The following is a 21551-nucleotide window of genomic DNA, read 5'->3' on the forward strand; positions in this document are numbered from 1 at the left end:
TTGTCTACAAGTTGAGTGTACAATAGTCTGTAAGTAAAATAAAATTCAGACTAGTGACCCTAAGGTAATAACTCGTGAAAGTAATGGTTATCTAACTCCCAACTTCGAGGAATAAATTTTGGTCCAGAACCACCTGATCTATTACTGGTTTTTGGTTAAAATTTAATATAGAAACATATCAATACTATATTAAAAGGTAAATAACCTCAAAGGAAACTGTGTCCACGTCATCACTTTAATTCCGTCCAATCAGAGAACTTTAATTTGCCACGTCAGATTATCTTTCACCAGTCAACTGGGCTATCAAATTGGCCCATTTTCAGATCTAATGTTCGTCGCTATTCTCAACCAATAATTGTCTCAACTCTTCCCCTTCGTTGCCATCGTTACGAGTTTCTGCAATTAAGGTTTTCATAACCTACCCTTCATCATTCAATAATGTTCTTTACTCTTTTTTCCATGGTTTCGTTTCACCTCCCTTTTTGCCCCCCTTTATAAATCCTTCTTTGCATTTTACATCTTACATCCAAGAAAAATCTACAAACTCCACAGAAGAAGATCTATGGTTGTGAAATCCGTTAAATCCACGAAACTCTTCTGTCTCCATGGGAAGGTCTCACATTGTCCTGTATTATAACAATCAAGGTTTGTGTCTACTCTCTTCATATTTCATTATTTTATTCTGCTCAAAATAATTCCTTCAATTCTTTTTACGTGATCCATTGACATTGAAGTTAGCTTAATTCTTAAAAAAAACAGCAAAATCATAGCTTTGATTTTCATCCACATAATCATTTTTCCATTTAAGCAGGGAGTTAGACATGGATAAGATCAGAAAGATTGTTGGTTTTGAAGCATAACCCGTGTTCCGATCATGTCAGAGCTCCACTGAGACCACCGATGACCATAGCCAGAATCAAGTACAGTTCCGTTTATCGTGATATCAATTTCAGCCCTCATAAGAATATTGATTATGTGTGTGTAAATTTGAATATTTTTTCTTTATTGGATGCAGTGGAGTAATTTTTAGAGTTGTAATATATTAGTTTGAGCTAAACCCTTTTTTTGTTTTAACTTTTAAGCTTTCCTGTTGAATTCTTTCTGACCTTATGTATACTTTGTTTTTCTGTAGTATGAACTTCTTTGAAACTTACCTGTAAGTAGTCCAAGAAGGTAAATTTAATAGTCCTCTAAACTGTTTTGTGTTTTCAACTGCAGAAGGGTAAGTGACAATCACTTCTAGGAACTATCTCAGAGTGTATTGGCAACTGGTCTCAGCTTAAAAATCTGTAAGGTCAGCATTCATCAAAAAAAAAATTGTTTCTTATATAATCTGGTCCTCTGCTCAGGGTTAGTCTGCTAATTTTTTTTCTTTTTTTTTTTTGACTGAAGTTGTCTCCTGATTGTTCATCCTTATAAATATATATTTGATTATCTTTCTCTCTTCACCTCTCTCATATAACTAAAGAAAGCTCTTTGTTCATCGGACCTTATTGCTTCTTCTTTTTTTTCCTTGATCACAGTCTTAAAGTTTTGATTTTTTTTTTTCTTCATTTTAACAGAGAAGGCAGTATATAGATCACCATGGAACTGGATTCATAATCACCACGAGTAACGCCGGACCAGGATCCAGTGCCGCTGCCAACAGAAGTTCTTGGACATCCCTAAGTCTCTTACTCTTAGGTGGTTTGAAGGTGAAGAACGTTGTTACTGGTGATGTTTCGGATTTGAAAGTGTCTGCGTTGTTCTTTGCTATTGGTCATGAGCCGGAACGAAGTTCTTAGATGGGCAGCTTGAGTTTGATGCGGATGGGTATGTGGTGACCAGGCCTGGTATGTTTTTCCACATCTCTATTTACGTTTTTTGTTTTAGCTTTTTGGAAGTCATTAGCTTTTATTGATGGAACCCTTTCATTTGTTCAATGTGTTCTGCGTTGTTTACAATTTCATTGTGAGACCATTTTATGTGGTTTCAGGAGTCTTTGTTGAAATGAACAATTTTTTTAAAAAAATGTTTGATTGCTCTGTTAAAATTGAGCTGTGTTTTTGAAAGTCATTAGCTTTTTATGGGGAACCCGTTCATGTTCTCAAAGTGTGGTTTTGTATATCGTCTGGTTGAGACATGATTTGTGTTTGCTATAGAGTGTTCATGTGGTGTGTGGTTAAAGTCAAAGTGCATGCTTTTGTCTGTATATCATTTGATTAACCTAAGTAAGTAGTTTGAGACATGCTTTGTGTTTGCTCTATAATTATCCTGTGGTGTGCGGTTAAAGGGTATCTACTTTCATACTCACACTCTTTAGTAGACTAATAATGGTCATTGGTTGTTCTTGAGAAGCCTGCAAGTTAAATTGAATTGTTTCAAGATTTCTTATCTTAATGTTCTCTTGCTATAAAAAAATCAGACATATTTAGCTATTTACACGGTATGGTCTCTGTGGTCTTTGAACTCTGACTAATCAGATTGTTCTCGAGTGGCTACTTGGTTCCATGAAAACCAATTTGACCAAAATATGGCAATGCAAAAACTGCAAGAGAACAATAATTCAAGGTGGAGTGGATGAGTCTCAAGTTTGTTAATTTTTCCCTTTTTTTAAGTGTACTCCTTTGAACCTTAATTTAAGATACTTTGACATATCCCACGTTGCAGTTCAATACGACTATAACTTGGTGGAGTTCAATATGACTATAGAGGAAAAATCTCGGGAGCTACTACTAAGGCATATTTGTTGGAGAGTCTGTGTGTTTGTCAAGTTCGTAAAGAAACTTTGTGCTGCACTTGAAAAAGTTAGGCCTGATTTCTTTTATGGTGGTGATGATATAATGATCATGCAAGCTTATTTTGTAGATTATGTGAGAAACAAATTTAGTTACATATCATATATCATGTATTAGCATGTGACATCCAAAGACAACTATAATATAGATTTTGCACCACAGTACAAATTTGATATACTTTGTAAATAATTATTTGATCACCAACCAATTCTAAAAAATAACAGTACTGTGCAAATACAATTATGATCATTATTTGAAATTAGTTAATTAATTATATATTTGCAAATACACCAACGTAGATGTACGAGGAGGAAAAAAAAGATTTTAAAGGGGTATTTGCTTTAGAATATAAGCTGTAAATTTGTAAAAAAAAAATACTGTAGCTGTACAATCTATTGATGTAGATTTATATCAATAACTTTCAAAGCACTAAATATAAATTTTAGAAAAAATGATTTTCATAGCCAATCTATTTTCAGTTTAAATTTTTAATTGTACCTTTAAATTATTTTCTTAGAGCATGATTGGTAAATTAAATTAGTTGTGAAGGAAAGCATTCAGAGTACTTACCGATCAGCTTCGAAAACTATTATATTTTTCTCAACATTTTTGAAATTTCAGAAAATATTCAATAAGCAATTATTCAGAAAATTTCAGAAATTAATCTTTATTGTTTCCAATATTTTTGAATTTGGAAGAAAAAGTTCAGCAACCCCATTTTACTTTTCATGTATACTTCTAGAAAGTTTAGTTTTCTTGGTAAAAACTTAATCTTTTAGCCACTAATTATACAATACAAATCAGAAAGATATAATAAACAAAGTAGTTATTAAATCAAAATTTAAAATGATTGAGATTTTAACCTTTTTTAAACTGTGATAATATATAATATATCTTATAATGTTTTTTTTGTTGCATTCTAATAATTAAACTTTATTTTACTAATTTATATTTAACATAGTCTCCAGTATATACTATATCTTTATATATACTAACATACTATTTTAAAATAAATTAAAATTAATGAAAATAAACCCGGGAGTAGCCCGGGAAAAGTTCTAGTATTAGTAATAGTAAGAGTCCTATAACAAATCTCTGCTTAACTTCTAATTAGTCACCAAACAATCGATAAGGCACTAGGTATGATTCTGGCGCCCAATCAATCAATCATAATGCTAATAGTATATAGGAGATCAAAATGATCTCGTTGTATCCAGAATCCAGATCATCGTATATATGCCACTGAGCATGTGTTACCTGAAAAACAAGAAGCACAAGACGAATAGAAAAATATGAAAGTTGAATCATGTTCGGAATTGATCTTTGGCAACAAACTTTTCGATTTTCAATTAATACGATACCTGTCATCATAATGTGGCAATAATGTCCACCAAGGCACATACCTATAGTAACTTTTTCTTCTCTATCTCTTTATTTAGGGAAAGTTTTCAAAATTACATGTATCTTCTTCTTTTTTCTTGCTTGTGCCGAATGATTAATTTAATATGCTTAATTTTTAGGTTTCCGTTTTTTCGTCTTTTATGAAAGACGATACGCATCTTTAGGATGTAACATCAGTCCATTGATTAGTAAGGAGGTAATTGTGTCTTATGTCAAACAATGCATTAACGAAGGTGATGGTTGAGGACGAAAGATGTAACGACTTGCCTTTAATTTCATTTATGCTCTTGCCTTACCGATAAGCTTTGGTTGTATCCATATGATGTCAACGAATTTGTTAGATAACCCAGTGGACCACTTTGCCTTCATTTTCATTTAGAGCTTTAATTACGGATAGCTTGAAGCTTCCCATACAAAGATAGCTTACGCCTTATGTGAATGGTATTCGCTTTTTTTTTGTCAACACAAAAGGTTTTATCTTTGCACGGTGCAACCGGGAAAATTGAGTCCAATAAGAAAGAGCTCAATGTACTTTTAAACCTACCAGATCTTCTTTTTTTCAAAGCCTACCAGATCTTAACATAGGCTTATTTTGTAAGTTTTCTTACGGTCCAATAGGAATGTTTTCTTATCAATTCGGCCTTGTTTTCTTTTTTTTTCGAAACATTTCGGCCTTGTTTTCAAATACGTCAATTCTATGTTCAACTCACAATCTCTGTAAACACACTAGGGACAATAAAAAGATCAAAAATGATAGAAAGGAATAATTACAAAGAATATTCACCTAACATCCCAAAGATCAAAAATGATAGACGTGGCTAATGACTATATATTTGTAATAATCCCAAAGTCAACACACCTAACATCCACCAACACATAGAAGAATAAGACTACGTTTTGTCGACCTTACTTGATTATAGTCACATCATGTCCCCACCTTTGATCTATTGCAGGAATGTAAAAGAATATGCTTGTTTTCATCCATTTTCAAGTATGCATAACACATTTTAATACGTATAAAAATTCAAGGACAGTGTCAAAAAAAAAAAAAATTCATGGACATCTTCATTTTTTGTGGTCCTTGATCTTATGAGATATGAGGAGGCAAGCACATATATATGTTTAAAATAGAAAGTTTTCAATATCCTGTCTATAAATATTGAACTAGTCGTTAATAACATATACAGTAAATGCATTACAACACGAATTGGGTGAGATAAGACCATGATTATCCCATTAATCCAAATGGAGTTCTTTCTTTTTCTTTTTTTTTCCTTTTATCCGATTTAAAAAAAAAAAAAAAAAAAAAAAGATAAACCAGTCGTGGGCCACCACGTTTCAGTGGGGCCCGCGATCATGAAAAAACCCAACCCATTTCGTTTTTTCCTCAGGCAACTTTTTCTTTGGTTTTTGAGAATTTGCTGGGTCCCCCTCCCTCTCTCCTCCTTCAAGATCCCACCAAAATACTGCAATAAACCTGCTCTAACAGCTCTTGGAGTAACTCCAATGAGAGTTTTTTACCAAGGAAATTTCAACTTACATATTGGTGTATATATAATTAAGAATATCTAAAAAAAATTGAAACACAACCAATAATATGTTATTTGAGATTTGTTGGTTGGGTTTTCAAAAAAATTTAGATACTTATCTAATTATTTGTAATATTTTCTAAATTGAGAACGTCTGGTTAGATACTATTAACAAGGTTGTTCCTATAAATCGATATTGTATTAAATAATGGACAAGACTTGGGTTCACCCTCTATGGTGAATCTTTAAATTCACCACCTCCTTAGTAACCAACCAAAATGCCAACTAGATTAATGATTAAAAAATATTAATTTTTTTCAAAACCAAAAAAAAAAAAGTGTCAATTTTAATAATGCTAATGTCACTATCTAATCCATAAACTCAAACTCTATACCCTAAATCCAAATTCTAAACCCTAAATTCTAAATTATAAACCCAAACTCTATACCCTAAACCCAAACCATAAATCATAAACCCAAAAATCTGAACTCTAAACCCAAACATATACCCTAAACCCAAATCCTAGACTCTAAACCCAAAACATAAATACAAAACCCAAATCCTATACCCTAGATATTGGGAAAATTTCACAACTACACTTTGTTTGGTACCACTTTTCATATATACATTTAGAAGGAGGACATTTTCAGAAATACCTAGATCATTAATAGGCAAAAGACAAAAATAACCCTCTCATAATTATAACATAATTTCATATCTCTTTCACTCTCGAGAGAAATCTTCGACAAATCACGGCGATGCAATGCGACTTCTCGATCGGCGACGGCGGCTAGATCAGCGACGAGGCGGCGAGATTGAGCGACGGCGGTGACAAGATCGAGCGATGGTGGCTATGAGATCGAGCGATGGTGACGAGTTCGCTTAGACTCAAATTGGAGACGATTTCAAATTGGGGCGTTGGAGGAGCTTTCATTCTTCTCTTTCACAAGGTAGTGAATCCAGATCCCATTTCTATGCCATGGTGGAACATCTCGGGAATGGTATACTTTTTGGCCATTACTCAGCTTATGTGAAATCAGCTCCTGAGACACGGCATCATTTTGATGACGTAAAGGTAATAATATAAGCTATCGATCACTAGTTTCGTTTTGATTTGTGCACTTTACTTCTTTGGTAGACTTCTCTGAAAGGGTATCAACAAATGCAAATTTTCCTTTCGCAGGTCTGAGAATTAGGGAAGAATGTGTTCTATCAAATGATGCGTATATGTTAATCTACGCAAGAGAAAGAACTCCTTGTTTCACTAGTGCGTTTGAAGAGCTGAAGATACTATTTGAAGCCACTCCAATGAATTTATCGCCGAAGTCTGTTCTTGAGACTACTACTACCTGTAGCGAGGAGTGTGTAAGCGACCTTAGCTAGCAGACTGTCTCTGATTCAAACAACGCCTGTAACGGCTCGGTGGGAGTTGTATATTGATCCCTGGTGGAAACTCCTCAGATTGCCACTGTGATGAGGCACAAGATGAAGTGTTTCGTTTGGCAGAATCTATGAAGACGAACTTTTAAAAACTTTAAAAAGTCTATAAACAATTTATAAATGTTTATAAAACAAATATAAATATTTATATAACTATTTATAAAGGTTTGTAAAACTATTTAAAAGGGTTTATAAAACTATTTACAAGAACTTATAAGTGTTTATAAATTAATTTACAAGGTTTATAAATCTATTTATAAGTGTTTATAAATCTATTTATAAGAGTCTTTATATATATTTATTAGGGTTTATTCGAAAGATTATAAGAATTTAATAATCTTCATAACCCAATTTATAAAAGTTTATAAATCAGTTAGAAGAGTTTATAGATCATTTTTAAATTCTAATATCATTGTACGTAATATTTGGGGTTTGATAATATTATTAGAGATCCTTTCTATTCGCTTATGGTGAAGATGACATCTTGAGAAAGCAGAGCAACAAGTTTTGTATGATTACAAAATAAAGAAGCAATCTTAAGAGAATCTTAACATTGTTTACATTCAGTATAGAAAAGACCAATTCAATCATGGGACACTAATGTGTCTGGAAAGCAACAGAAATCAAATGTTGATGTTCAACCGAGCGATGACAACAAGATACAGCAATTAAACTTCTCAACTCAAAGATAAAGTAGTATTCTTGGATTGAAGGGAAACTTCAGAACTGGAACTTGTCAAGGCTGTCAAAGTAAGGGCGATCGAGTGCTGTTTTTGCTGCAATTCTCTCAGCAAGATTGTACCTGAGCATTTTCTGCATTTGTTAAAACATAGAAAGCTCAATAAGACTTAACAAAGAGTTTCAGCCTATGCAGAGGGAGCGATGTTACAACAATATTCATATGCTAAGTTCATGAGGCAGTTAATTTACTGTGAGAAGATCAACTCCTTGAGGCGAAAGAGATGGGAAAGCACGTGCTAAGTCTTGCGGCTCCCACTTTAAGTAGTCATGCCAGTCTGATTCTCAGAATAAAACTATTCATGTATGTTTATAAAGTTTTATAAAACCAATCATATGGATATATGAAATAGTAAAATCCATTTATAAAGGTTCATAAAACAATTAATAAATTATAAAAGGTATGAAAATTGTTTAGAGGTTCTTCTTGAGCTGTTCAAAAATATCTATTCTGATAAAAAAATAATTTATAAGAATTTATAAAAATAATTTATAAAGTGTATACACCCTTATAATAGATTATAAAACAATTTATAAGGATATGTAAAATTTTTGAAGCGGTGGAGCCTTGCTTGCTGTCCGCATGTGCCTCAGAATCTGCCATGTATCATCATCTCTTTACAAAGCCTTATAAAGATATATAAAATTATTTGTAAGAGTATATAAAACATTAATAAAGGCATATAAAACAAGTTATAGAATCTATAAACCATTTATAAATGTTTATAAAAACATTATGAAAGTTTATAAATAATTTATAAGGGGTATGTATACTACTAATAGGGGCTTATAAACACTTTATGAAAGCTTATATTCAATTTATAAGAGGTATTTTAAGAGTTGTATAGGTTTATAAATCAACTAAAAGAGTCTATAACCATTTAGAAATTCTTATAAAACAATTTATAATGGTTTGTATAATAATTTATAAAAACAATTTATAAAGTATATACACCATTATAAAGGATTATTAAACAATTTATAAGCATATGTAAAATTTATGAAGCGGTGGAGCCTTGCTTGCTGTCCGCATGTACCTCAGAATCTGCCACGTATCATCATCTCTTTACAAAGCATGCACGTATTCTTTAGTTTTATAAGAATATTTAAAGTTATTTATAAGGATTTATAAAATCATTTATAAAAATTTGTAGAATATCAAAATTTAATTATTTTATGAAGTCTTATAATGTTTTATAGAGGCTTATAAATCATTTTTAAAAAATAATTGTCTGCTCTCCATAGTACACGAGCTAATTCTGAATTTAAACCTCCATATTTTGGAAAATTTCAGGAGCACAAGCTCTTTAACATCAGTAGCATAAACACTTATAAATATTTATAAATAATTTATAAATGTTTATAAGTAATTTATAAATCAGTAATACTTTATAAGGAGATACTATAATTGATAACCAAGGATTTGAATTTGAATTTCCATGATTTGAGTAGCTTCTTTTTCTGAACATGCGGCTGTTTTTTCCTTCTTCTCGCAAACATTATCTCTTTGTATTTGAAATTCCAATTCTTCCGACATTTCCTTTATTTTTATCGTACGAAAGGCTCATGAACAATAGATCAAACAACTTGTGTGCAACTACATCAACAGCTTCTACTGACTTTTTAGTCAACTTTTCCACCACATCCATATCCAAAATGTATGGTTGTTCAACCTTGGCACACTCCAAATACCACCAGCTTGATCATAATGTGAATCATTGACTAGAAGTGTAAAGCCACTATTCTCAATCAAAACAGACTGCATTTCATCTATCTTATGGCTTGGTTCCAAAAGAGAGATTGGTACCTCTGTTTCTAACTTCTCATGGCGATGAACAGAATGCTCGTCAACCTCTTGGTTTGAATCAATTCAGTAATCGAATCCGTTGACTCTTTATTTGCGGCCAGCTCTTTTGTCTCCAACTCTGCAATAGAATCAGTCGATTCCATCCTAGTAGTTGAACCACCTTCGTCTCGTATGTGAATCGATGGAACTGATTCCAATTGAACTTGCTGGAATACTCGTTTGAATAAGAGAGAAGTCATCATCATCGAAATGTCGACTTGTTCGTTTGAGTTCCTCGTCGTCGTCGGATCTCTCTGTAGATTCATCGGATCTCGTTGATCTCGCCGTAAAAATCTTCAGCGTTGTCGGATCTTTTTTTTCGTCACCGCCAGATAATTCCTCAACTCCGATTTGAATCTGAGATGATGAGATAAAAGTAATCGTGAGATGTAGGAGAAGAAAAAAAATAGTTTTAAGCTTTATTAGTTAGGGATATAAAAGTAATTTACCTACTAAAATTTTAATGGTAAAGTTGGTTAAGGTAGAAATGAAAAGTGGTATCATGAAAGTGGTATATTTGGCAATTTCTCCCCGATATTTTAGGTTAATATTGATGTTGTTCTTTTGAAATTTAAGGTTAAGAATTAAAGTTTGGATTTAGAGTTCATGGTTTGGGTTACAGTCTAGGGTTTGGGTTTAGGGTCTACGGTTTGGGTTTAGGGTTTATGGTTTGGGTTTAGAGTCTAAGATTTGGGTTTAGGGTCTAGGGTTTGAGTTTAGGGTATAGTTTTGGGTTTAGAGTTTAGATTTTTTGGTTTATGATTTATGGTTTGGGTTTAGGGTTTAAGATTTGGGTTTAAGATATAGTGTTTGGGTTTAGAAGTTAAAATTTAGGGTTTAGAATTTGGATTTATGGTATAGAATTTGAGTTCATGGATTAAATAGTGACATTATCATTATTAAATATGATATTATTTTTTTTAATTTTTTTATTATTAATCTAGTTGGCAATTTGATTGATTATTAGGGAGGTGATGAATTTAAAGATTCACCATAGGGGTAAACCCAAATCTTGTCCTTAAATAATTTAGATGTCTAAACTCTAAATCGAGTAAGTTCGAAACGATAAACAATTACAAATAACAATAAATAATAATTATTAGTCAAAAAATATTAGTGGATAAAAACAATAAGTAAAAATTACTCAGAAGTGGGAGCAGGCGAAATAGATTGGTGGGGTTTCGTTCTCCACGACGGATATTAGGTGAAGCCAGAGATTAGACGGATATTAGGTGAAGCCAGAGATTAGCTTACTCATCCTCATATGATCTATCTCTAATTAAAAAAAAAAGTTCAATCAATCAAACCTATATTCTAATATATTGCTTGACTTACTGTTTCAGTTTTCAGGTCAACATGCGTACAAATACACACACTATTGTTATAAAACATAACATGAGACCGCTTTTATAAATCTTGACCATCTTAATAAAAGTAATTGTTACATTACCATTGTCTCACCGAACACTACCGTCAAACACATGCGACGAATCCACTATTCAAAGTAAACCTGAACCGAAAATAAGGTTCCGGGTAGATTGTCGTACGTGATGAATTGACGAATTCACCCTTACCTACCGCGAAGACAAAAAGCTTCACCAAACACAACTACTGGGTTATAAAACCCTCAACATCTCCTTCAAACACTTCTCAGGTTTCGTGTTGTTCACAAACTTGTCGGAATCTCAACACCAAAAAAAAAATAAAAACTTTCTTTATTGAAACAAAAACAAATATTCAAGGAAAGATGGCGCTCATGAATGGAAGCATGAACCTATCATCAATCAAGACGTCAATATACACCAACCGTCAGTCAAGCTTCTCCTCCGCCGTACCAAGAACCACATCCCTCCGTATCTCCGCCGTGCAAACCGACCCAAAACCACCAGCTTCCTCGGCGGTAACGACGTCACCGTCGAAGTCCGTTGGAGTTAACGTGAGTAAATCTAAATGGGCACCCGAGAGCTGGAAGAAGAAGAAGGCTTTGCAGCAGCCGGAGTATCCTGACTTAGCTGAGCTAGAAGCCGTGCTCGACACGATCGAATCTTTCCCTCCGATCGTTTTCGCCGGAGAAGCTAGACTTCTTGAAGAGCGTTTAGGCCAAGCAGCAATGGGTGAAGCGTTTTTGCTACAAGGAGGAGATTGTGCAGAGAGTTTCAAAGAGTTCAACGCTAACAACATTCGTGATACGTTTAGGATTCTTCTCCAGATGGGTGCTGTTTTGATGTTCGGTGGCCAAGTCCCCGTCGTCAAGGTTGGAAGAATGGCGGGTCAGTTTGCGAAGCCGAGGTCTGACTCGTTTGAGGAGAGGAACGGTGTGAAGTTACCGAGTTATAGAGGAGATAACATCAACGGAGATGCGTTTGATTCCAAGTCTAGGATTCCTGATCCACAGAGGATGATCAGAGCTTATTGTCAATCTGCAGCTACTTTGAATCTCTTGAGAGCTTTTGCTACTGGTGGTTATGCTGCTATGCAGAGAGTTACTCAGTGGAATCTTGATTTCACAGAACGTAGTGAGCAAGGAGACAGGTAAACAAAAACAACAGCAAATAATACTATTTTAATTATTTTTTCTTTTGGTAATTTTTTTAAAAGATGAGTTATTATTAGTTGAGAGATAACTAGGACTTTGTAATTGTTTATTTTAAATTTAACTAATAGATCCACTTAGAACATGCCAATATGAGTGTCCTAAGGTGTTGATTGTATTTGTATGTGTGTTAAAAATGGTTGTATTGGTTTGGCTGCAGGTACCGTGAACTAGCTCACCGTGTTGATGAAGCGCTTGGTTTCATGCACGCGGCTGGACTCACCCTTGATCATCCCATCATGCAAACAACCGAGTTCTGGACTTCTCATGAGTGTTTGCTCTTGCCTTATGAACAATCACTAACAAGGCTGGACTCAACTTCTGGTCTCTACTATGATTGTTCTGCTCATATGATTTGGGTCGGTGAGCGAACCAGACAGCTTGATGGAGCTCACGTCGAGTTCTTAAGAGGTGTTGCTAATCCTCTTGGAATTAAGGTTTGTTTTTCCCCAACTCGTCTCTCATTACATTATCAGGTTTTAGTAGTTGCGTTAGTGAAACTGTTTGGAAACTTTGTTATAGGTGAGTGATAAGATGGACCCAACGGAGCTTGTGAAGCTGATTGAGATCTTGAATGCTGATAATAAGCCTGGAAGGATCACGATTATCACAAGAATGGGAGCAGAGAATATGAGAGTGAAACTTCCTAATTTGATCAGAGCTGTGAGACGAGCTGGACAGATTGTGACTTGGGTTAGTGATCCTATGCACGGAAACACCATCAAGGCTCCTTGTGGTCTCAAGACTCGTCCATTTGACTCCATCTTGGTACGTTTTAAATAAAACTCTCCCTATTGGTTAGAAAAATATTTTAGTATATGTTTGTTGTAGTAGGTGAGATAGCGAAAGGTGACATTAATCAACTTTGGTTGGGCCAAAGTTGACGACAACTTCTTTCTCTATAGTTTGGTGGTCCTTAAAAATAGTGAAAATATTATATAAAGCACGTGTCCTGAATCCATCTGCTACGTCTATTTTTAGTAGACTTTGAAGTTTTCTTTACAGAATTTGATTTTTGATAAGTTACAAAATAATATAATAACTTTTTCTCTTAACTTAAAATATTTAGGCAGAAGTGAAAGCATTCTTCGACGTGCATGAGCAAGAAGGGAGCCACCCGGGAGGTGTTCACTTAGAGATGACTGGTCAGAACGTGACCGAGTGCATCGGCGGTTCACGCACAGTCACGTTCGATGACTTGAGCTCGCGATACCACACGCATTGTGACCCGCGCCTTAACGCTTCACAGTCTCTTGAGCTCTCCTTCATCATCGCTGAACGCCTTAGAAAGAGACGCATCAAGTCCCAACAGGCTTTTTCCGTGTAATATAAACAAACATGTGCTGTAATATCTATATATACATATAATAAGTGTGTGAATTCAGTACTGTCCCGTTTATCTTTGGTTCAAGTCTTGGGTCAATTGAACGCGTAAGGTTTTGTTTTAATATTGTTGTTGATGAGTATTATTTCCATTTTAGAATAAAACCATGTACTTTTCGTTTTTATTCATGTTGTGAACAGTTTTGTGGTTGAACAAAAAACTTAGGTTCCGACTGTAATCAACTAAACTGAAAGGGCTGAAAAATTCGTTATATTTCTAAATGACTGAACAATACTTAACTATGTTTCATATATTTGGATATTTGACATATGTTTTTAGACGCTTAGTTTCCTATAAACCATCCATTAACTGTGTATAGGGCTGGGCATTTTATCCGTTAAATTTGATTCGATTCGTTATCCGTTGCTATTCGATTCGAAAATTCCGAATATCCGTAAGCTTTCGAAGCAAAGCAAATACTAAAATTCAATATCCGTCAAAATCGAAGCAAATCACACATATTAAAATTTTGGGAAGCGAATATCCGATCCGATCCGTCAATATATAAATACATGTATATTTTGATTATATTTAAAGTTTTAAATGTATAAAATTATATAATTATTATTCTAATATATTATTTGATAGATTCTATTCATATTATTACTTATATAAAAGTATTACATAAAAGGAAGAGAAAATATTTACGATAATTATAATTTTTTTTTAAGTTTTGTGTTATTATAATTTTAACTAAGTTTAAAAATTTACAAAATATGAAGATTCATTGCTTTTTTTAATTTTTATCTTTTATATCATGCAAAAAATATATTTTACAAAACAAATTTGTATCAAATTTTTAAGATTATTTGTATTAATCAAAACAAATGAGAGATCCGTAAGTATCCGCGAATATCCGCAAATATCTATTTATTTTCCGGATATCCGTTTTTCCGAATATCCGTATTTTTCCGAAGCAAAGCAAATCGAAAAATCAGATATCCGTAACATTCGAAGCAAATCACAAATACCTTCAAAAACCCGAATATCCGATCCGTGCCCAGGCCTAACTGTGTATATACAACTACAGAGGGATAAAGAAAGAGTGAATAGTATAAGCTTGATAACGTCGAAATTGTTTGGTCGCCTGACATGCTTAGAAGACACATGTTCCGTCTGAGCTGTATTTGGCTTTAACGAGGTTAAAAATCGTTGTTAGTATCAGTACTCAAATCAGCACTAGTTTCTTTAAAAATAAAACCAGCACTAGTATCAATCTTCGATGACATCTTTTTTATTTTGCTTCTGTACATGGCGTCGATCAATTTTATACAACATAACATGTAAAGTTTTTTAAAACACATCTTTTCAAAAAAAAAAAAGTATTCAAAACACATGTAACATGTTACTCTTTGTGAAAACGAGTAGTCAAAATTACATGCAGTTTGTAAATATCCAATTTACATTGATCTAACACAAACTTTTAAGAGAAACAGCTTACCAAAAACAACAAAAACTCCAACGCTTTGGCCAGATCAACCTGTTTAAAAAAATTGACTAACAAATGGGGTTGTATAAAAATGACCATTACATTCGCTGCGTACAAGCAGATCTAGTATCGACAATTATTGTACCAACCTATATTTTATTCGTAAATAACTGATCAAAGAATAAAAAAGCTGCCATCTCTCTATATGGAATCTATGTCCTCCCCTGGTTGGAACTTGAAAGAATAAAAAAAATAATTTACATACAAGGTTAAGTCTGATATTGTGCATTAGTATTCTAACTTAAAACCTTGCGATACGTTTATAAACAAAACAAAAAAATATACACAATTTTTTCCAAAAAAGAATACACACGGCCAAGTTTGATATTTTGCAATTAGTATTCTAAACTTAAAACGTAGCAATACGTTTGCAACCAAAAATATACGTGGTGCAGTCTGATATTTTAAGCAATTAGTATTCTAAACTTAAAACCTAGCAATACGTTTATAAAAAAACAAAAGTAGTTTACATCCAAGGTCAAGTCTATCCAAAGGTCAACTCTGATATTGTGCAACTAGTATTCTGAACTTAAAACCTAGCAATACGTTTAAACAAAACAAAAACATACGTGCATACAAAGTCAAGTCTGATATTTATAAAACTTTAAACCCAGCAATACGTTTATAACCAAAATAAAAGTATAAACACAGTGTCAAGTCTGATACTTGCAACTAGTAAACTAGAAATATTCATATACAAAAGGTCAAGGTCAAGTGATATTGTGCAGTCAGTACTTGAAACTTAGAACCTAGCAATACTTTTTAAACAAAAACAAAAATATACATACAAAGTCAAGTCTGATATTTTGTAGTATTCTAAACTCAGAACCTAGCAATACGTTTATAAACAAAACAAAAATAAATAAATAAAACGAAGAAGCTTCTTCACTTGTATGTCTCAATCGTCGACCTGATCAAACCAGAAATTTCCATCTCCCTTCCTAAAACACAATTCTCATTTTTCATTTTTACTTTTATAAACTTGACGAAAAGATAAGTTATATACACATATATAACTTAGAGTGAATATCATCAGTGTGATATCCAGCTTAAAATCATGGATATTAACAGTGAAGCAAATCAACGCGAAGAATCATCTGAATGGTTCATAAAATATCTAAACCGTCAAGGTGATTGGTTAGAGAAAACAAGAGGAAATCTGATGGTTGCGGCGACGGTCATAGCCGGTATGAGTTTTCAAGTTATGGCTAATCCTCCAGGTGGCGTTTGGCAAAGTGACATGTTCCTCCGGACATCAAACTGGTGTTTGCAAGGCGAAAGTCGGAACTTCGGTACTGGTAGACAATAGTTCAAAGCGTGGGTTTTATCATGGAATGGTTATTAGTAGTACGGTATCTTTTTCTGCCTCTATGACTATAATTCTTCTCATCATCAGCGGGTTACGATTGAGGTATACTATTAAGAGATTAATTATATTTGCAACTTTATACAATAAGTTTGGAGTTGACAAGATATTATCGAATATGGAGTGAACTAAATTTACTTATGTTGTTCGATATTCGTGTAAATTGAGATTAAGGTATTCATCTTGGTGAAGTATAACAACTATGTCAGGTCCAGTTGGTAACTTAGACTTACTCATCAAAACTTGTCTGATTGGTTAAAAACTACTCATCAATAGTTATTTGATTGGACTTCGTTAATCATAGCTATTTAATGATCTTTAGTGATAATATTTAGGTGTTCAGACAAATAAAAAACTTTAATTATCCAATGTTACAATTGTTTATAGGAACCGTTTGATAATGGCGATCCTGGTAACGTTCATGACAGTAGCAGTTCTTTGTACATCGGCAGCATTCCATTGTGCAGTAGCTTTGGTTCAATCCGACGATCAAGTCATCACTCGTATACTAGGAATTTATTTGGGAATTTGGATCGTGTTTTTTATTTATTTTAATACTCTTAATCCAACTTATTCGGTTCACATGTTGGCTTATTTATTTTATATGTTGTAATTTACTTAATTTATTATTTGTTATATAATTTCGTATACCATATTCCTGTTGTATCAATCATACCTTGCTTTGTCAATCATTTGTTGGTATGAGAACTAAAAATAAACACCAAACAAATACTTTTCAATAGAATCTTCGTCCAAAAACTTTTCCGTATAAAATGCACGACCTTCCCGCTTTTGAACCGTACAAAATCCAACGGTCCAGATTCGATCTTTCTCTTTCTCGCTCCCCACTCCTTTCGCCTCCTCCTTCTCTCTCTCTTTTAACCTACAAAGAGAAAGATAAAAACCGAATCGAACAACCAAAAAAAAAAAAAAACTCTCCGATCTGAGATAATCACAAAATGGCCGTTTCATCGCGCGACGAGTACGTATACATGGCGAAGCTCTCGGAGCAGGCCGAGAGGTACGAGGAGATGGTCGAGTTCATGGAGAAACTCTCCGCCGCCGCGGACGGCACCGAGCTCACCGTGGAGGAGCGCAACCTCCTCTCCGTCGCGTACAAGAACGTGATCGGCGCTCGGCGCGCCTCGTGGCGGATCATCTCCTCGATCGAGCAGAAGGAGGAGAGCCGCGGCAACGAGGACCGCGTCAAGACGATCCGCGACTACAAGGCGAAGATCGAGACGGAGCTCGCGGGGATCTGCGACGGGATCCTGAAGCTGCTCGACTCCACGCTCGTCCCTTCCGCCGCCTCCGAGGACTCCAAGGTGTTCTACCTCAAGATGAAAGGTGATTACTATAGGTACTTGGCTGAGTTCAAGATCGGTAAGGAGAGGGATGATGCGGCTGATAACACCTTATCGGCTTACGAATCTGCTCAGGTTTGTGTGTTCTCAGATCTGGTGGATGGAACGTATTTTTGATTCTTGATTAGGTTTTTGGATTAGACCTAGATTTAGTTTCTGATTCTGGATTAGACCTAGATTAGTTTATAATATGGATTTTTGATTATGTAGGACAATGCGAAGGGGCTTGCTCCAACTCACCCGATCCGTCTTGGCTTGGCGTTGAACTTCTCTGTGTTCTATTACGAGATCCTCAATTCTCCTGATCGTGCTTGCAACCTCGCCAAAACGGTAAAACCTAATATTTCATCTTAGGTTGATGGGACTAGATAGCATCTCTTGCTCCCCTTAATGGCAGTGTATCTTTATATACCTTTTTGCTTTTGTTACGTTTTTTTTTTTTTTAACACTTTGATGGTGAGAAGAGTAAGTGTTGTTCTTGTATGTGTGTGTGTGTGTGGGTGTGTGATTCAGGCTTTTGATGCTGCGATTGCTGAGTTAGACACACTAGGTGAAGAGTCGTACAAGGATAGCACTTTGATCATGCAGCTTCTCCGTGACAACCTCACTCTCTGGACATCCGACATGCAGGTTTTGCTTATTATCCTTTCTCTGTTTCTCTCTTATTTAATGATTATTATGTAATGTAATGATGGCTTATTTTTGTGTGTTTGTGTGTGGATCAGGATGAAACTGCAGATGAGATAAAGGAAGCAGCAAAGCCATCAGAAGAGCAGAAATGATGAATCTTCTTCGTCAATTCTGTGTGTCTATTCAAGAGAGATGTCACTCTCTTTTCTTTTCCTATGTTGAAGTTAACACTCTTCTATCTCCTTTTTTTTCTTTTGCCCTTTTGGATTGAGCAGAATTAAATTGATCTTGCTCCGTTTCAAATCATGGAAGGTTTTTTCATGTGATTTGCGAAATAAATAACAATTTAATTTCAAGCAGAATCAAACGATGTTTATCAAACCTTCTGTTTGTAAAAGAAAATTAGACTTGATGACCGGTTATCATTAATCATTGGCTTCAAACAGGAAAAATGTCTCTCATGATCTCAAGTGTAAGAGATCTGGTGGTTGCCATTGTTTTGAAGATGAATAGTTAGTGAGAAGGCAGGTAATAAGCAAATGAGATGACTAAAAAGGAAGATGGCAACACAGAGAAGCAAAAGTTATAAAAACTTCTCTCCTTTTATCTTATTATTTAAACCAAAAACAACAAACGATAATGGGAAAAACAGTTCAGGTTCTTAATCAACAACAAAGTCGGCTCGAGTTGGTCGCTTGGAGAACTGGGTCACCCTTCTCGAGTCGAGCTGGTGCTGGTAGAATGTTTTGAGAAGGTCGAATGCTCGGATAGCTGAGACTCCACGACGGTATAGTCCCTGAACCATGATGATATGGCCAACCTACCCTACCGTGAGGTAAACCCGCAGGAACAGTGGGTGGAATGTTCTGAGAATTAAACCTAGCTAAATGGACTCCCGGATGGCAAATACCCCGGAACTGGTGGTACAATGTTTTCAGATCCTTGACCATGAGGGTAACTGGGCCAGTATGGATTACAAAATGGTAATGTTGCCGGGACAGGTCCTATACTGTTTCTCCGATCAGTGGAGTATTCTCAAATAGTAAAGCATTCTGATAATTAAGACAATTTAGTGAATTACCATATGCATTCGGATAATAAGGCAAATAGCTTCCCCTCGGTAAATGCGTTGGATTTGGTGCTGCGATGTTTCCTGATCGTAAACCATGTGGGGAACCGGTCCTATGCAGACCTTCCAAAGACGAAGTCGTCGGTAAGGCGGTGGAGTTTTCTCCGATCGTAAACAATGCGAAAAGTTGGGCCAGTTTAAAGTAAAGTCTTCGGAAATGCTGTAGAATCGTTCAGAACATTAGGGCAGTCTAGAATCTCGTACGATGAACTCACCGGAACTTGTTGTGGTGGAACGTTCTCCGGTTGTTGTTCCTTGTCAATAGTTATGAACGGAGACCATGCAGAGAATGGCGGCGGTGATGTTTCAAATGTTGAGGTGTTCAGGGCGTTGCTCCTAGTCAAAGCCGCAGGGTGACCATAATGTAAAGGGGTAATACCATCGCCATTTCGACTGTTGGGCTGAATCTTGCTAACCTGAGCCAATGGCAGATGACGGAGGCTATTCAGACCTCGCGACCTTAGAGTGGTGCCACTGAGTTTAATAGCCGTGGCCATGAATCCAGCTTCGTTGGTACTGTTTATGTTTACGCCACGGCTCTGTAATGTTCGAGTGCGATGTCTTTAAGTATGAGTGTGTTTGAGCATAAAGTAAAGAGACATATAAATTTATTAACGGTTCGTTATCCCCACGACCACGTCCAGAACTCATATACTAGAAAAAGCCGCAAAAAGCTATTGTTATATAGCGTCTAACAAACAGACGTGTTTAACTACTCTTATCTAGATTTACAATGAAAAACAACTACTAATATCTTCTTTAACAAGTATAGTTCTCTTTTGATCAAAAAAAAAATAAAAAAAAAATAAGTATAGTTCTCTATAACAAAATTATGAGATCTTTCAACTGGTAGGACGACATCACCACATGCATCTTCAATAAACTATAGACGCTTAATCGTTTCTTGTCACCGTCTCTATTTTTATATGCTCCCACCAGAGTAAATCGTAAATCTCTTTGAGCCCACTAATCTCATGATTTTTTATTAGTTAGGCTTCTCATGCAAAGTGATAATAAAGTCCACATGACTTCTTGTTAACTTGAAACATCACGTGACCTTTTTCTTCTTCACCTTGTCAACAATAGTTTGGCTATCAACATCAAGCATATCGCATGTAACAAGTCTCTTCCTTCCTGACACAACTCAAACCACACATCTGATGTAACGTGTCTCAGCCTTTAGTTAATTGCAATACGAACTCATCATACACATAAGTCCAAAGATGTATCTGCCTCTTGCTATCTTTATCTCATTTGTTTTCTAGCTCACAGCCACGACTCTTCTCTGCTTCATCAATAACATGTATTTTTTGCTTCCTTAATAGTACTGTATATTTTTTTAGTATCTATATATGTTAATTAAGGAAACGTTAGTCCCGAATATCAAACCATCCACTCATCCATAAAGATCTTGAATCCACAATAACCTTACACAGATCAAGGCTAGAACCATGTGATTGTTGGCATAGCCATTGTTATTTTTTAAACAAGGAAGTCTAAAACAAGGCTTTATCTAGAAGAATTAGATGTCCAACGATAGATACAATGTTAATTACTGTTGGTTGACGCATGAAGGGAATCAATACTCATAAAATACTTGCTCCTTTTAACTTTTCTTATTCGACCATCGACCAGTAGGGCCTCCACCAGCTCAACATACTTTTTCCATTGAGCTAATCTGTTAATGTTTTCATTTTCTTACGATTCGTTTAAAAATAAAGACAAGATAAAATAAAGTAAAAAATAATAGAGACGAGCACAATTATTATACACTATACTTTATTAGAAATCGATAAAACTTAAGGGAATCGTTTACATGGACAAGTGAGGCTCTCTCTCTCTCTCTCTCTCTCTCTCTCTCTCTC

At 34.9% G+C, this 21551-nt stretch overlaps 2 protein-coding genes, 1 long non-coding RNA gene and 1 pseudogene across 4 annotated transcripts; all 4 read left to right on the forward strand.

The window, feature by feature from the left end:
* The first annotated feature begins 325 nt into the window (after nt 1-325).
* On the forward strand, nt 326-2939 carry LOC108820530 (uncharacterized). Of its 2 annotated transcripts, XR_001944313.2 has the most exons (6): nt 326-645; nt 812-920; nt 1219-1294; nt 1563-1832; nt 2463-2550; nt 2650-2939. It is a non-coding gene; the product is annotated as an uncharacterized LOC108820530 (long non-coding RNA). The 2 variants fall into 2 exon arrangements; XR_008937380.1 differs by lacking the exon at nt 2463-2550 and having other exon boundaries at nt 327-645.
* An 8435-nt stretch (nt 2940-11374) lies between these two features.
* Nucleotides 11375-13832, forward strand: LOC108819096 (phospho-2-dehydro-3-deoxyheptonate aldolase 1, chloroplastic). The gene is made up of 4 exons (XM_056991691.1): nt 11375-12263; nt 12485-12761; nt 12847-13092; nt 13394-13832. The coding sequence occupies exons 1-4, from the start codon at nt 11479-11481 to the stop codon at nt 13649-13651; spliced, it is 1566 nt and encodes a 521-aa protein (XP_056847671.1). The 5' UTR covers nt 11375-11478; the 3' UTR covers nt 13652-13832.
* Nucleotides 13833-16112: 2280 nt separating this feature from the next.
* Nucleotides 16113-17293, forward strand: LOC108819736 (uncharacterized; annotated as a pseudogene).
* A 120-nt stretch (nt 17294-17413) lies between these two features.
* On the forward strand, nt 17414-18969 carry LOC108823065 (14-3-3-like protein GF14 omega). The gene is made up of 4 exons (XM_018596293.2): nt 17414-18002; nt 18138-18257; nt 18441-18557; nt 18653-18969. Exons 1-4 carry the CDS (start codon nt 17523-17525, stop codon nt 18707-18709), a joined length of 774 nt encoding a protein of 257 aa, XP_018451795.2. The 5' UTR covers nt 17414-17522; the 3' UTR covers nt 18710-18969.
* Nucleotides 18970-21551: the final 2582 nt, after the last annotated feature.

The sequence above is a fragment of the Raphanus sativus genome, chromosome 8, assembly GCF_000801105.2.
Source record: "Raphanus sativus cultivar WK10039 chromosome 8, ASM80110v3, whole genome shotgun sequence".
Lineage (NCBI taxonomy): Eukaryota > Viridiplantae > Streptophyta > Magnoliopsida > Brassicales > Brassicaceae > Raphanus > Raphanus sativus.